At 42.9% G+C, this 17238-nt stretch overlaps 1 protein-coding gene across 9 annotated transcripts in view; it reads right to left on the bottom strand.

Annotated features, from left to right (window-relative positions):
• Positions 1 to 17238, bottom strand: part of ESR1 (estrogen receptor 1) — a 391695-nt gene that overhangs the window by 266735 nt on the left and 107722 nt on the right. For 4 of the 9 annotated variants that reach the window (XM_081530291.1, XM_081530289.1, XM_081530287.1 and 1 more), the window contains one exon: positions 4235 to 4759. In XM_081530291.1, the coding sequence (XP_081386417.1) occupies positions 4235 to 4689 (455 nt within the window). In that variant the 5' untranslated portion in view covers positions 4690 to 4759. Of the gene's footprint in view, positions 1 to 4234; positions 5122 to 5237; positions 5282 to 6827; positions 6967 to 17238 lie in introns of those variants that run through there. The other 5 variants (XM_081530292.1, XM_081530290.1, XM_081530293.1 and 2 more) reach the window with 5 other exon arrangements.

Raw genomic sequence — 17238 nt, 5'->3', positions numbered from 1 at the left:
TAAGATAAATGTTCTTTATGAAAACCCAGACTGCAAACAAATGTTGCAGATGGTAATAAAGATTTTATTTAAATTTGGCTTCCACAGAAAATGAGTTTATATTATCATCAATCTATATTTGTAGTGAAACTCCTGACCATTTAAGTCAGTTCTTCCCTACAGTATTTTTTTAGCTTATAAAAGCACCAGAACAAATATTAACATGTGAATAAAATAATAAAATAGCAATTGCTTGTATAGCTTACGCATTGCTTTTACATATACTAGCTCACCTGACAAAAGTACTACTATCTTAGCCTTATTGAAAAGTTTGGCATCTTTTATAGTTTTTCCTGTATCTATGGTTCTTGCCGTGGTCAGTTTCTTACTCCTGTCCTTCATATCCTTAAAATTAATAAGAAACCAAAATGCTGAACCTGAATTTTCCTAAATTATGAATTTTACATCTTAAGTATATTCACAAAAGCAATTCAGAAATCCAAATTAGCTGGGTGTGAGAAAGAAGATTAGAATAAGTGACAATTATCTTTCAGGGGCTTTCTACCAAACACGTACAAGCCATACAGAGTAAGTGAAAATGAAATGGGGTTTGAAGATGCAATTCTGTTTCAATCCAAAATATATTCATTCTTGAAGCAATATGTGGCTCCTTAAACTATTCTTAGACCCACATAGTCAGGTACACAGTAACAATTTAAATAACTGAAAAATAGGAAGAACAGGAAAAAGGTGCTAAGATATCACCAAACTACAAAGAAAGAATTACTGAAAACTTGAAACTTAACCATTCAAACCTCTCTCTAGAAGTGAACTTTGCTTGAAGTTGAAAAATAGTTTAAATGTTCACCGATGCACAAACTAGGCACTGAAAATATGCATACAGCCAGAAGACAAATTTCTAGGACTTTGGTTTTGATGTAAAAGTTTGGATATTGGTCAGTTTTTTGGAAAAGAGGGCAATATTTCACCTTTAAGTATACTGAGTGATAAAACTGAAACCAGCATGGAGTATTACATACCTCATTTGAATTTTTAAAACATAGTGGATATAATTAATTTTCATCTTCAGTTTTATTCAAACCTTCTAAGATGTTTAAACATGCTAAGGAACCCAGGATAAGGTAACTTCCACTTGCCTTCATCATGAAATTTTAGCTAAGACATATTTTGCAGGTCACAGCTTGCCTATTTACAAATTTATTCCCTTTCAATAACAATTTGTTGGGATGTAGAGCCATCTTTCTCCCGTTACTATACGCCCATGGCAGTCTTATCTGTTACATTTCTTCATTCGTAGATATGGCTGCATATTATGGCCAACAGAAGAAACCACCCATAGCATCTTAATGATAAAATGATGTGAACGCCACATAAATTCTTTGAACATCCCAGTGGGATATTTAGCTGGACAATCCACACAATAGCATTTTATAAATGGAAAAGTTAAGAATCAGAAGTAATAAAGGGTAACCTAACTGACCTAAAGTCACCAGCTAATTTGTAAGCAAAAAATAAAATAGAAACAATCAAAACTGTTTTTTGGTTTGTGTCTATAAAACAACCAGCCACTTACCTGAACTTTTTGTTTTCTACTGACCATAACATTTTAGGTCAGTAGCTTTCAAACTTCTTTACCTCAAACCAGAGTAAGAAATACATTTTAATCACAGCCAGCATACATAAGCATGGATAATTAAAATAAATGTCAGGAAACAAAATCTGCTCTTATTAGATATTACCCACTTGAGTATTTTCTATTTTTTTTTTTTATTTTATTCCTTTAAAAAAATGTTCTAGACTCACTAAACTAATTTCATGATCCTCTGGATCATGATAAGCCATCTAAAAACACTTGCTTTTGGCCCCAAAACTTTTGATAACTACTGAAGAAAACTAAGGGTTCCTAAAAGAATCTAATCAGCTCTTTTCTTTTACCCAGTCATTCAAACAGTAAAATTGAGAGGGGGAAAAATATTAAGTAACGTCTGTCTATTTTAAATAATTCTATTTCGTAGAGTCTTCTTTTCCTCCCTGGGTGATAAAAGGCAAAATTCAAACAACAAAAAAAGGATGTTATGGAAAATAAATGCCAAAGGAAAAAATTATTCTAAAACTGAATTTCCCTTCAGAATCCCATACATACTTTTTTTTTTACCTTTATTATTTTTGAACGTTCCCTTTTTCTTTTTTTAAAAGTACCAGAATATCATCTAACGCAAAAAGTTTAAGATGGGGCATATTATAGGGATATTATTTGCCACTGGGATGATGAACAATTTTCAATAAGATGTGATCCCCTCTTCACTTGACCATGCTCACTTTGTAATTACTGGCAGGGCAGGAAATACTCCACTGAGAAGCAGTCTCATTAGTGTCCATTGAAATTCAATGGCATTAATTTGCAATAAAAGAACTGAAAATTAAATGGAAAAGAAAACAGTTTCTGGAGTCTACCACGAGGTTATGGAACTCACATCATACCAATGCCTTCCTTCACATCAAGGAGTTTAAAAGGTGTGAATCAGACTTAATCGTTAGATTTTGTTCTAACACTTCCAAAAAAAAAGGAGGCAGAATGAATTCTTTTTCATTTTCCATTTTAATCCTGAATTAAAACAAGTTAAATGAATTTGACAGACGCCAACTTGTGAAAGTTTTGTTCATCCTAGTGAGGCTTCTAAGGAATAACTCAGGCTGGACCCGCCTGGCTGTGGGGTGTTCTAAAGTCTTTTGAGGGGCTAAAGGATGTGGGGTGTGCTCAGGTAGCCTGTGATCCCAGCTTCAAATTCTCTGGGGCAACCTGGCACCTTCCTCCTCCTGCTTCTGCTATAAATATCTCTGGAAATAGAACACTGAATGGAAAACCGTCCCAGCTTGCAATACAGAAGGGTCTGGGTTAAGGATGAAAGGCAGGTCCAGACACCAGGGTACAGTCAGGCAGTGCCTAACTCAGCACCCAGCCACGTGTGTGCCCTGAGGTCTCTCAAACCCACTCCAGGGCACCCCCGTCCAGCAGCACCTAGAGCACTGGTACTCCCCGGGGCCACCTGCCTAAGCCCTTCTGGAGTCCACCAGGAAGAGAAGGGAGAAACTGTCAAAGGGAAAACGAGAGCAAGAGGGGAGAAGGAAAGTGTCATCTCTACTAAAAAGAAAAAGGAAAAAAAAAAAAAAAAGAAGACACAAAACATTTGCCTCCAAGTCACAAAAGTGTCCCAGTGTGCCCTAAACTACCATCTGCTTCTTCCCCTGAAGGAAAAGCACAGAACCGGCCTGAACCCGGACACAGCACTCCCGGGGGCATTCTGCGCCCCGTAGGCCAGAAATGAAACTTAGCTGGCAGGAAAGTATTTCTAAACACTCGTGCTTCGATGTGGCATGTTTCAAACTCACAGGACACTTATAAACCTCGGGATGTCAGAAGTCTTCTGCCAGCACTGGGTTCTGACACGGACTCAGCCCGAGTAACTCAGAGATCAGAAAACTCCTTAAGACCCATTCAACTCTAGGGTCTTCTGAGGGGCGCGTTTCAGCCCCGCAGCCCTGCTAGGCGGGACGGGGAGAAAGACGTGCCTGGAATCGCTCCCCAATGAAATCACCTTTGCCACCACCATCCTCACCATTATCAGAGTGTGCATATTTCCAACCCGAAAGTCGAGGAGCAGGGAAATTTGGCAAGTACATTAAAACAGAATTGTTAAATGCTATACTACTAATATAAATAAATAACACTCTGAGCTCAGCGAGTCCCGAACACCTCCAGCCTTAAGCACCACAGCGGGACCTTCTCTAGGGACTCAAAGCACCTTACGTGTATTGACTCTGGGGTGTCCCCCTCCCCAACTAAAAAACCTCTGCTTTGCACGGTTTTCCAATATTTGTTTAGTTAGGAAGCACACGGGGTTTCAGATCTGCGTCTCAAGCAGACATTGGCGGGGGAGGGGGGGGTGGAGAAGAAAAAAAAAAAAATTAAAAAAAAAATTTTTTTTTTTTTAAGCTGCTGGGCCAGAGAACTTGACTCTAGAACACGAGATGCACCCGTGACCCCCGGCCGGGCGGCGTGCTAGCCCTCGGGTCGCGCGGCCCCGGCTCGGGCTGTGGCTGCGGCCGGGCGCCGGGTCCCGCGGCCTGCGGGCCCCGCTCCCTCCGCGCCGCGCGGCCCCTCGCCCCCCGCTCCCTCCCGCCGCCGGGCGCGCGGCGGCCACCCCGACGGGGCGCGGTGGGCGGCGAGGGTTACCTGTAGTAGGCGGGAGGGCCGGCTTCGTGCACCGCATAGCCGCTCGGCTCGTTCTCCAGGTAATAGGGCACCTGTTGGCCGTGCGGGTGCAGGAAGGGCGAGAGGGGCTGCGGCGGCGGATGCAGCAGCACCAGCGGGCTCGGAGACACGCTGTTGAGCTGCGAGAAGGCCCCCAGGCCGTTGGCGCCGAACGCCGCCGCCTCGGACCCGGGGCCGTAGGGGAGGCCCGACTGGCCGTAGACGGGCGCGGAGGCGGCGGCCGCGGCGTTGAAGTCGTACGCGGCGCCCTCGGGGTAGTTGTACACGGCGGGCTTGCTGCTGTCCACATACACCTCGCCCAGGGGCCGCTCCAGGGGGATCTTGAGCTGCGGGCGGTTCATTGGCTCCAGCTCGTTGGATTGGATCTGGTGCAGCAGGGCCATGCCGGACGCTTTGGTGTGCAGGGTCATGGTCATGGTAAGCGGCCGCGGGCCGAGCACAGACCGTCTCCCCCCGCGGCAGAGGGCTCAGCAGCCGGCCGGCCACCTGGAAGAAGAGCACAGCCCGCGGTTAGAGGCGGCGCAGCGCACGTCCCGCCGCGACGCGAGTGCCTGCCGGGCCCCGGGGAGCCGGCCCCGTCCCGAGGAGCTCGGCGGCCGCCGGACGCGAGCAAGTGCAGCCCGGCGCGAGCGCGCTCTGCCAACTCGCGGGCTCGGGTCTCCAACTTTAAGTACCGCTCTCCCGAGCTCATAGGCATGACAAAGGTGCTGGCCCCCGGCCAGGGGCTGCTGCCTGGCCCTGACGTTGCCTTCAACATCACTCCAGGCGCGCAACTCGTTTTGGAGCGATCCCAAAGAGCAGCTTCCCTGAACTTTACTTTACTTGCTGCTGCTGGATAGAGGCTGGATTTCACGGCAGGAGGGCGGGGGCGCCGAGGGATCTCCTAAAGGTGGCCCGGAGAAGACGGGGTTTCAAAACCAACTCGGAAGACGCATCCCGGGGCCAGCTTTCTCTAACGTGCTACCTTATGTGCCCCGTGCCAGGCTCCAGTCTATCTCTGTTTGTCTCGCGTGCTGTTTGATTCACGCTCCTCGTTGGCTGGAAATACGTAGTGTGTACATAGAATGACCCTGGGGAGGACCACTCGGTAACCGAGATATGGTAGATAGAGTAGGGTGTGCGGTTGCCGGTGCAGACAGCTATATTTAGCAGCTGCAGAGACTGATCGCAGGCATCCGGGGAAAGGGGGCGGAGATTCAAGGTGTACGTATAGAAGAGCCGAGTTTTGCCTTCAGGAGAGTGCTACCTGACCTCAGTTTCCCTCGTCTAAAAAATTCTCCCAAAGTGGTCGCCTCCAGCCGCGATCTTCCGAGATTCTCCCAGCCCGCCTTGTCTGTGTTGGACCACAGTACTGTACTTGCTTCCATTAGGAATTCTAATGTGAATGACGATTTACCAAAACCTTTCCGTTAGGAGGACATGGGTCTTCATGCCTTCCACAGACTATGCAACAAAAACTTCAGAAAACTGAATATGAAATGTGACCCTTCCATAAAAAAAAACAGAACCTCAGGTCATTAACCACATCTTCAGCAATTATGTTGCACTGTTGGTCTCAGCAACAAATTTTAAAATCAGCAACAAATTTTGAAAGTCAGTGATGCCTTTCTGCTCATTTATCCTCCGATTGGACCTTCTTGGTTCACTTGGACTAGGATATGCAGATTCAAATATCCAGATTGAAAAAGAAACAGAAAAAAGTTTGGTACTGAATTAAAAGTTAAACCTGCTCAAGCACATTATATATATATATATATATATGTAATATATTATATAATATATAATGTGTATATGTAAGTATATATATATAATGTGTATGTATAAATATATATTAAAAAGCTATGGTAAATGCATTGTGCACCTATAATTATGGACAGTTTATACTTTTTAATAAACTTCCTTGTCCTCAGCCTAATGAACTCTGATACAACTGATACTTGGTTTTAATTGCTATCCCAAATACCTGTCAGAATGCCTGACAAAATTTCCGTGTCATATATAAATGCCAAAGATGCTATCACTGACAGTAATATCTGGGGATATCTTTATACTAATAAGTACATGGTTACCTAATTCTTATAAGAACAGACAGAGCATTTGGGGATAATATGCAGACATAGCTGATTTACTATGAAGCCAAAACTGAGCTCAGCATCCGTAAGTATAACAAGAATTATAAGCTAAGAAAGGGTTAAAAGCACATTAGGTGAATCACAGATATTTCTCTTATGGCCAGCAACCATTACTTTCCAAAGCAATCTTTTTACAGATGACTTCATTTCCGTAAATCACACTTTCAATTTTCAAACATCTTAAAAAAAAAAACAAAAAAACCATGCACAAGCACTTCAGAGGACTCTGAAAAATCTGAACCTGCCGAATTCTATGTAAATTACACAAAGAACCCCATGGGTCCTGAAAGCAGGAGATGCACACACAAACCCAGGGAAAACAGCAAATCCTTATCACCCTGCTCGGATACTGACACTGGTCAGAAAGGTGAGTTGCTTTCTCAAAATGCTAAAGCTGCAAAGAGAAATCAAAACAGTCCTACCCTGCTGGATCAAGAGCGTCTTTCCAGAAATGTTCCATGGGCTTGTAGAAGTCAAGGGCTGAGACAGTGAGAAGGAAGGGAAGAATGTGCTCCCATGTGCCTGTGGCTCCTGTGTGAGCAAGGCAGAGTGTGTGGGGATGTGTTTGCATGTGGGATGGCAGGGAATCGGGAAGCAGCCAGTAGGCAGGGCACTTGGCAGCCCCTCCCGACAGACAGAGCAGCTGGGCTGCCGCACAGAGCTGGATGAATGGCAGTGGAGACCGAGGAGAGGCTTGCTGTCTGCTCACGGGGAGCAGGGTGGCACACTCAAGTCAGCGTTATTGGAGGGAACCAACACTCCCAAGCCTTTCTGCTCCTTCTACTTGGAGCCTAGAGAGTGTGCCATGTTTTCTGCTGCCATCCGAAGCAAGAGGGAAAGCAGGCTTGCTGTAAATCATAGGCTTATGGCGAAAATAGAATGCCAGTCAAAAGTGCGTGGCTATCAAGTTTACAAAATGTGACACGGGCGGTTTTTCCTGAAGAATATAATTTAACAATAAAAGCCTTCTGGGATCCACTTGGATCAGATGCCTTGCTGGCCCCAGCCCCCTCCCTCTCCCCTCCCCTCACTGTCCCCCTGTCTCTGAACAGACACACTGTTGCCGTGCCTCCCATTGCACCAGGAAACCAGACTTTGGAATAAATGTTTTGGCATTCTAGGGATGTGTTTCCAACTGAAATGTAATATTCCTCCACCTCGTTAACCAAACCCACAAACCTTTCCATGAATAGCTCAGTTGACTACTTTCAGTAAACATGAAAAAATATATCATTAAAATCCCAAGTAGGAAGATAAGACAAAGGTAAGTACCTTTGTTTGCCACTGATTTTAGGCTTTCTGGTTGTAGAGGCATTGACCATGGGTAGACGGTCTCTCATTTCCCAATGATTCCCACATAGAGCCACCAGGTTCTCAACGTTTCTCTTGACCATGGTACTAACACACAAAGAAAGTGTTCCTAGTGGCCCTCACCCAGTATCTAAGGACATGTGACGCCTACTGGAGCCTTTGTTGCCAGACATTAGTCACTGCCTTGGGTATTAAATGGTTCTAATCACAATGCCAGGAGTGGCCAGTCTCTGGCCCTGGTACCTCATGCAGTTACCGAGAGATTTATGAGTGGCTCTTAAGACCAGTACAAAGGAAGAAGTAAAAAGTTATTTTTAAAAAAGTTACCAAAATGTTAATAATGTCATAATGCAAATAGAATTTTGTGCTTTGAAAGTCCCCAAAATATTGCAATATTAGAGCACAGAACCCTCGGTTGTTGATGGCTGTGAATATTAACTCCTCCTTTAGGTCAACCATGGCCATGCACGCACTAGGCCAGTCCAAAATAAAACGAGAATGTGCAAAGAATGGAGAGGGAAGGGAAAGAAGGGGGAGGAAGGAGAGGGAAAAAAGAAGGAAGAAAGAAAGGAGGGAAAGAGGGAGGAAAGGAACTTTGCAGCTGTTCTCCTTGAACATAGGAAGGATAAGAAATTTCATTATCTCTTCACAGACTTTGATTATTCTACAACTAACCATCAAAATTAGTCCCAGATGTCCGATAAAGTCAGTTTTCCGGAACACTCTCTTGCCCATATTCTCATCACCCAGGCTTGATGATGATGGGTGGGAAAGGACAGCGAACCTTGCCAGTTTTCTTCTAGTGCTTCTGGCAAACAACCTTACAGCCTGGTTCCCTCCTCTACCCTCTCCAGCTGCACAGGCTCACACTCCCCTCCTTGACTTCTTGGCATTTGCTGGGAAATTAGGGTCAAGTCTATTTCTGTAGCTCCACCATTGAAAGCATCTCCAGACCACTTTGCCAGCAGTCTCCTGGGCATTGCCTGCTTGTTGAAAATGTGAGTCATCATTCTCCCTTCCCCCAGACGTGGGGCTCCTCTCCAACCCCCAAGTCTGTGATTAGCATCATTATCCCTGAAGTCACCCAGGGCACACCTGTAGGCTTTCTGTAGCCTTCGGCACGCCTGAGCATTCTAGCTTGCCATTTATCCCTTCCCCTGACACTCCCATGCCCCTTCTGCATTACATCACCTTGCAAAAGGATCTCCTAGGGACATCTGCCCCCGCACACTTCTTCCTAGATCCTGCTGCCTTATATTTTGTTGGTTTTTACAGCTTTGAGATCCATTTTCTCATGATTGGCTCCATTCTTCACCCAGATCATAGCTTCCTCCAGGTTCAGGCCTTCCTTTCCTCCCATAATATCTTGTCTAGTGTATCTCCCCCTGATGTGTAACCCATGCTTCACTCAAAGGAAAAAAAAAACTTGAGGCTTCAAGCAAAGTTTTCCTAATGACATCCCCTCTGCCTAGAACGCCGCTTTGCTGGCTTGTCAGGGGAAGATCTTTTTTAAAGTTCAGCTCAAATGTTATCACAACGAAAGTGCCTTCTTTTATTCTTTCAGTTCAGTCGCTCAGTCGTGTCCGACTCTTTATTCAAACGTAATTTCCTCTCCTCTGAACACAAGTGATATTTCTCATGCATGTTACATTCTTCCTTGTATTAATATATAGATTATATATCCCCTGCTGCTCAGAAGTTCCTTGAGGACAAGGTCTGCAAAGAGTTATTTGGGAATTTTCTGAGTCCCTAGCACTGTGCCTAGTCATATTAGGTCACCAAATATTGGCTAATTTACTCATCCAGATACTTAAAAGGATAAAATAATATTATATTTATCTGGATAAACCCTCTCTAAAAGCTAACTTTCCATGTAACGTTCTACCATCTTCAAACTGTTTTTCCTAAATGATTATCTTGGTATACTCATACTGACTGAGGCCATAAAGTCAAAATTTAAATTCATACAGTCTTGAGGATTAAGCCTGCAATTCTTGGCAGCATAATTCACGAGAAAGCTCTGAATTTTTAGTTCGTAACCAGATAATACTGTGACCAAACAAAGTTTCTTCTCTAGCTCCATTAAAAGCTTTTTACATTTACAAAAACATTATTCCTCCAACAGAAACATGAAAGAAAATAAATGTGGAAATATTTCCAAAATAGCTTCCACTCCTAGAAATGGTTCCTTCAGTCTGAGATGTGGTGCTCCAGCTCTGTTCAAACTGATCATTATTTTGATGATACAAATGCTCTGTTTGGGAGGTTTTTCTGCACATTTATTTGACACCATTTATTTTTCTCTAAAGTAGAAGAAAAAGAATTTCCTTTTAGGTTTCCGCCTTTAAAAATGGTTCATATTATTTAAGGACTTCTGATTAGCTCCTAGATTTTTTTTTTTTCAATTGACACTTGATTTTTGTCTTATGAGGTAAATTTGATAAGCAGGGAAATGCACATATCTTATGTGTACAATCTTGATGAGTTTGGACATGCCCACATGACAACTGTCTCAATGAAATCATACAGTATTTCCATCACTCAAGAAATTTCACTTCACGCCTTGTTCTAACCAACATGCAACCCCTCCAGGCAACCACTGCTATGATTGCTATCATCATAGATTTATTTTGCCTTCTCGCCCAAAATGTGGACCATGACCTCTTTCATATTGGAGCACATAATATACCCCATTTCCATCCATCGGCACAACAGTGCGATGCTGGGCACACAGCATTGTAAGGGCATCAAGGTACATAGCTATCCTCTCTTTCAGACCCCTCTCCCTGGGATCAGCTCCCTCAAGACCCCAGAATTTTACTTACACTCTATTCAGGGACCTTTTTAACTGTAACAGGCTTCCCTTGATCAGATGTTACATAAGCCTGCCAAGATACAAGTTAATGAGGAGCCAAATGAAATCAGGATTCTTTACCATGTTCTTAAACAGCCCATCTAAATTTTTTTTTTAATTTAGTGATTTTTAAGCCTAGAATCAAACCCCAAATCCTAATTCTCATGAAAGTCAGGACCTCAGATGCAATTCCCTGTCTTTCTACCCAGAGCTCAGTGGGGTAGTTTGGATTTTTGGTTGTCAGGCAGAATGGCTACTGTTTATTGTGAATCAATGAGTGGTTCAGATTTAATTCATCAGCTTAAAAGAATTTAGTAACTTTTCATGTTACATGTTTTTAGAAAACTGTTAATGTAATTTAACTATAAGACATGTAGCATAAGACAGTTGAGAAAGTACTTTCTCTATAAGTGCCATGAGTGATTAAAGAATTCCAATTATTCCAATTATTATTACACTGTGCCCCTCTCCCTCCCTTTATCTATTGTTTACTTGAGGAATATCATTGCCAGAGTAGGGTATTACTTCTCTGTGGAGAGCAATATTCAGATTGTGCCTAAATTCAAGATGATTCATATAGTAACATGCACTGTTAAGGAGGACCTTTACAGACACACACACACATACATCAAGTAATCAAGCAGAAACCTGGCAAAATTTAAGAACCAGCCTTTTGTTACCACACTCATCTGGATAACTAGCTCCCTCAGGACCCAGGATCCCAGGCTACCCATGCTAACCAGTGAATTCTCTCCCCCATCTCCCAAGACCCTCAATTACAATCCTACTGTCTCAAAGGTGTGATATATTTATTGAACATGCCAAAGAATAACTCATTTATTCAGTTCACTCAAAAAATACTGATTACCTACTATTTATCAAGACCACTGCTAGATGTTGGGTCCTGTCTTAGCTCAGGCTGCCGTAACAAAAGACCATAGACTGGATGGCTTAAACAACAGGAGTTAATTTTCACGTGGGGCTGGTCACCAGAAGTCCAATATCAGAATGCCACCTTCATCAAGTCTATTGAAGACCCACTCTCTGGGTCTCAGACAGGGGCCTTCTCCCTGTGTTCACTCCTGGTGGCCAGAGCTCTCTCTTCTCAGAAGGCCACAGTCCTGTTGGATGAGGGTTCCACCCATGACCTCATTTAACCTTAATTACTCCCTGAAGATTCTGTCTCTAGATACTATCACGGGGGAGGTTAGGGCTTCACCATATGAATGTAAGGAAGACAAAATTAAGTCCACAGCCACGATCCAAACATAAAAAACAAATGTCTGTGCCCTCAAAGAGCTTACTTCTGGGGGCTTTGTATTTACCCCTGTGTAACAGCCCCTCCTACTCAGCCTCCTCTAGGAGCATCTCTGCCTCTGTCAGCCCACAGTTGCTGCTTTTCCTCTGGGTTCAGCTCCAGGCCCTCTTGGCCCCTCTATGCTTTTCCCTCTCGAGGTCTCCACCACTGCCAGGGTGGAGTTTCACCTGTACATTCGAAGTGTCACCTGTACACTGAAGCCTTTAAACTAGAAATCTCCAATCAAAAGGTCTCTGCTGGCCAGGAGACATTTCCAGATACCTCTTAGACATTTTTACTTGCATGTTCACTCATTCAATAAAGACTTCTTGAGCAATGCCAAAGGATGCTCTAACTACCACACAATTGCACTCATCTCACACGCTAGTAAAGTAATGCTTAAAATTCTCCAAGCCAGGCTTTGGCAATACGTGAACCGGGAACTTCCAGATGTTCAAGCTGGTTTTAGAAAAGGCAGAGGAACCAGAGATCAAATTGCCAACATCCGCTGGATCATGGAAAAAGCAAGAGAGTTCCAGAAAAACATCTGTTTCTTCTTTATTGACTATGCCAAAGCCTTTGACTGTGTGGATCACAATAAACTGTGGAAAATTCTGAAAGAGATGGGAATACCAGACCACCTGACCTGCCTCTTGAGAAACTTGTATGCAGGTCAGGAAGCAACAGTTAGAACTGGACATGGAACAACAGACTGGTTCCAAATAGGAAAAGGAGTACGTCAAGGCTGTATATTGTCACCCTGCTTGTTTAACTTATATGCGGAGTACATCATGAGAAACACTGGGCTGGAGGAAGCACAAGCTGGAATCAAGATTGCTGGGAGAACTATCAATAACCTCAGATATGCAGGTGACACCACCCTTATGGCAGAAAGTGAAGAAGAACTAAAAAGCCTCTTGATGAAAGTGAAAGAGGAAAGTAAAAAATTGGCTTAAAGCTCAACATTCAGAAAACTAAGATCATGGCATCTTGTCCCATCACTTCATGGGAAATAGATGGGGAAACAGTGGAAACAGTGTCAGACTTTCTTTTTTTGGGCTCCAAAATCACTGTAGATGATGATTGCAGCCATAAAATTAAAAGACGCTTACTCGTTGGAAGGAAAGTTATGACCAACCTAGATAGCATATTAAAAAGCAGAGACATTACTTTGCCAACAAAGGTCCATCTAGTCAAGGCTATGGGTTTTCCAATGGTCATGTATGGATGTGAGAGTTGGACTATAAAGAAAGCTGAGCGCTGAAGAATTGATGCTTCTGAACTGTGGTGTTGGAGAAGACTCTTGAGAGTCCCTTGGTCTGCAAGAACATCCAGTCCATCCTAAAGGAGATCAGTCCTGAGTGTTCATTGGAAGGACTGATGTTGAAGCTGAAACTCCAATACTCTGGCCACCTCATGTGAAGAGGTGACTCACTGGAAAAGACCCTAATGCTGGGAAGGACTGGGGCAGGAGAAGAAGGGGACAACGGAGGATGAGATGGCTGGATGGCATCACCAACTCAATGGACATGAGTTTGGGTAAACTCCAGGCGTTGGTGATGGACATGGAGGCCTGGCGTGCTGCAGTTCATGGGATCGCAAAGAATCAGACACGACTGAGTGACTGAACTGAACTGAGCACCTACTATGCGCTCACCATTTTCAGCTCACTTTGTTCAAAATTACTGTTTCTTTTCCCCAGACCTACTCTTCCCTCTGTTTCCTGTCTCAGCAGACAGCATTGCTGTTCATGTAATTGTGCAAGCCACAAACATCCAGCTTTCAGCCTTGACCTGCCTGGGCTTAATCTCTCACAAATCTTTTTTATTTCTGTCTCCTTGATCTCTTTTGAGTCAATTGCATTTTCTCACCGTTATTATTTTCAAGCCACTATCTTCTCTCCCAAGATATGCCTCCAGAGTTTTTCTTCCACTGTCCATTCACCATACTGTGGGAAGAGTAATCTATCTCAAAAGCAATGGAACTTGAATTATTATTCTCCTTTCTCCAGAGTTCTCTCCCACAGATATTGTGCTCCTGCCATACTCAATTATTCTCCAGTTTCTCAGACTCTCTCAACTCTGTCTGAATCTAAATATTCATATTTTTTATTTACTCTACCTGGAATCTTCCTCCTATTCCTTTTCACCTGACTTCCTCCTATGCATCCTTTAAGTCTCGCTTCAGATATCACAGCCACCAGGAAGCCTTCCTTGATTTTCTACTGTGTGCCTGACTGTGAATACCCATTGCTCCCTAAAAATCCCTGGTCATTGCTCTTATCATGCTGTTGGAATTTCCTGTGTATTTCTCTGTATCCTCCCACTGACCTATAAATTTTTAAAAGGCACAGACGGACTGTCTTTTTCCAAATCATGAGCCCATTACTTAGTAAATTTCTGATGAATAGTTGGCCCCAATAAATACTATTTGAATAATGAACGTTTAAACCTCTCCCTGATATCACATTTGCTTTGCCAGCTCAATTCCTCAATAACTTAATTCCAAAGTACTGAATATAAGGGCTAGAATTCAGAATCAGAGCTTACAGAAGACTCTGGAAGCAGGTTCATATTTTCTAGAACAACTCAGATTTCTTATGTTGTATAAATAGGCTATTAGAATTAATGGACCCTTTATGGGTTGTCAAGTTCATACCTGAATTGCCTCTTTAAAGAAAGATCATTTTTGCTGAAAGTCTAGTCCAGAACAACTGAACTAGAATCTGGATCTCCAAAGTTAGGGTGTATCACCCATCCCACCCCACCCCTATGTTCTTCGTGTTGATAGTGCATTCTTTCTTTTCAAGTGGGCTGTGATCTGCATATTCAAATTAAGGTGTAATCTTAGTGGCTCAGTGGGCTGTTTTTAGAGTCTCAAAATTTTCCAACTCTGGAAAACACAGCAAGATTGCTTCACATTCTCAAATCACTGATAAAGAAATGGGGAGAAGGGTTTGGGAATGTAAGCTTAAAATACTGAAACAACTTGTGTTCAGAGAAATAACTTGCCTTATGAAACAAAAAGAAATGAATTCTCATGCATTGCTCTTAGAATACAGTTTATTAAGGTCTGACCCTGATACCTATTAATATATCTATCATTTGAATCAAACTCTCTAGCTGGAGAAAAACTTTATATCCTTCCTGTATCTTCTAAATTGCACAAACTTGCAAATAGAACATCCTTAACCTAAAAAATGCTTTACTGTATTTGACACATTCCAATTTCCAAGAGAATCCAATTTGAAAGACATTCAAGTACCTTTCCATTTTGCTGTCATACTCATCAGGGAAATTACATTATGATCCAAAAGTGCTCACCTTCCTGAAAACCAAAGGATCTTAAAAGAACTGGAAAAATTGTTGGGAATAACATTATAAACACTCAGTCAGTTCAGTTCAATTCAGCCGCTCAGTCGTGTCCGACTCTTTGCGACCCCATGAAGTGCAGCATGCCAGGCCTCCCTGTCTGTCACCAACTCCCTGAGTCCACCCAAACCCATGTCCATTGAGTCGTTGATGCCATTCAGCCATCTCATCTTCTGTCGTCCCCTTTTCCTCCTTCCCTCAATCTTTCCCAGCATTACGGTCTTTTCCAATGAGTCAGCTCTTCCCATCAGGTGGCCAAATGATTGGAGTTTCAGCTTCAACATCAGTCCTTCCAATGAACACCCAGTATTGATCTCCTTTAGGATGGACTGGTTGGATCTCCTTGCAGTCCAATGGACTCTCAAGAGTCTTCTCCATCACCACAGTTCAAAAGCATCAATTCTTCAGCGCTCAGCTTTCTTTATAGTCTAATTCTCACATCCATACATGACCACTGGAAAAACCGTAGCCTTGACTAGACGGACCTTTGTTGACAAAGTAATGTCTCTGCTTTTTAATATGCTATCTAGGTTTGTCATAACTTTCCTTCCAAGGAGTAAGCATCTTTCAATTTCATGGCTGCAATCACCATCTGCAGTGATTTTGGAGCCCAGAAAAATAAAGTCTGACACTGTTTCCACTGTTTCCCCATCTATCTACCATGAAGTGATGGGACAAGATGCCATGATCTTAGTTTTCTGAATGTTGAGCTTTAAGCCAACTTTTTCACTCTCCTCTTTCACTTTCATCAAGAGGCTCTTTAGTTCTTCTTCATTTTCTGCCATAAGGGTGGTGTCATCTGCATATCTGAGGTTATTGATAGTTCTCCCGGCAATCTTGATTCCAGCTACCAGTCTGTTGTTCCATGTCCAGTTCTAACTGTTGCTTCCTGACCTGCATACAAGTTTCTCAAGAGGCAGGTCAGGTGGTCTGGTATTCCCATCTCTTTCAGAATTTTCCACAGTTTATTGTGATCCACACAGTCAAAGGCTTTGGCATAGTCAATAAAGAAGAAACAGATGTTTTTCTCGAACTCTCTTGCTTTTTCCACGATCCAGCGGATGTTGGCAATTTGATCTCTGGTTCCTCTGCCTTTTCTAAAACCAGCTTGAACATCTGGAAGTTCCCGGTTCACGTATTGCTGAAGCCTGGCTTGGAGAATTTTAAGCATTACTTTACTAGCATGTGAGATGAGTGCAATTGTGCGGTAGCTTGAGCATTCTTTGGCATTGCCTTTCTTTGGGATTGGAATGAAAACTGACCTTTTCCAGTCTTCTGGCCACTGCTGAGTTTTCCAGATTTGCTGGCATATTGAGTGCAGCACTTTCACAGCATCATCTTTCAGGATTTGAAATAGCTCAACTGGAATTCCATCACCTCCACTAGCTTTGTTCGTAATGATGCTTTCTAAGGCCCACTTGACTTCACATTCCAAGATGTCTGGCTCTAGGTGAGTGATCACATCATCGTGATTATCTGGGTCATGAAGATCTTTTTTGTACAGCTCTTCTGTGTATTCTTGCCACCTCTTCTTAATATCTTCTGCTTCTGTTAGGTCCCTACCATTTCCGTCCTTTATTGAGCCCATCTTTGCAGGAAATGTTCCCTTGGTATCTCTAATTTTCTTGAAAAGATCTCTAGTCTTTCCCATTCTATTGTTTTCCTCTATTTCTTTGCATTGATCACTGAGGAAGGCTTTCTTATCTCTCCTTGCTATTCTTTGGAACTCTGCATTCAAATGGGTATATCTTTCCTTTTCTCCTTTGCTTTTCACTTCCCATCTTTTCACAGCTATTTGTAAGACCTCCTCAGACAGTCATTTTGCTTTTTTGCATTTCTTTTTCTTGGGGATGGTCTTGATTCCTGTTTCCTGTACAATGTCACGAGCCTCCATCTATAGTTCATCAGGCATTCTGTCTATCAGATCTAGTCCTTTAAATCTGTTTCTCACTTCTCCTGTATAGTCATAAGGGATTTAATTTAGGTCATACCTGAATGGT

This window comes from Giraffa tippelskirchi, chromosome 9 (genome assembly GCF_054371585.1).
Source record: "Giraffa tippelskirchi isolate mGirTip1 chromosome 9, T2T-mGirTip1v1.2.pri, whole genome shotgun sequence".
NCBI classification, from domain to species: Eukaryota; Metazoa; Chordata; class Mammalia; order Artiodactyla; family Giraffidae; genus Giraffa; species Giraffa tippelskirchi.
Note: the sequence above shows the minus strand (reverse complement) of the source record. Positions and strands in the feature narration are given on the sequence as shown.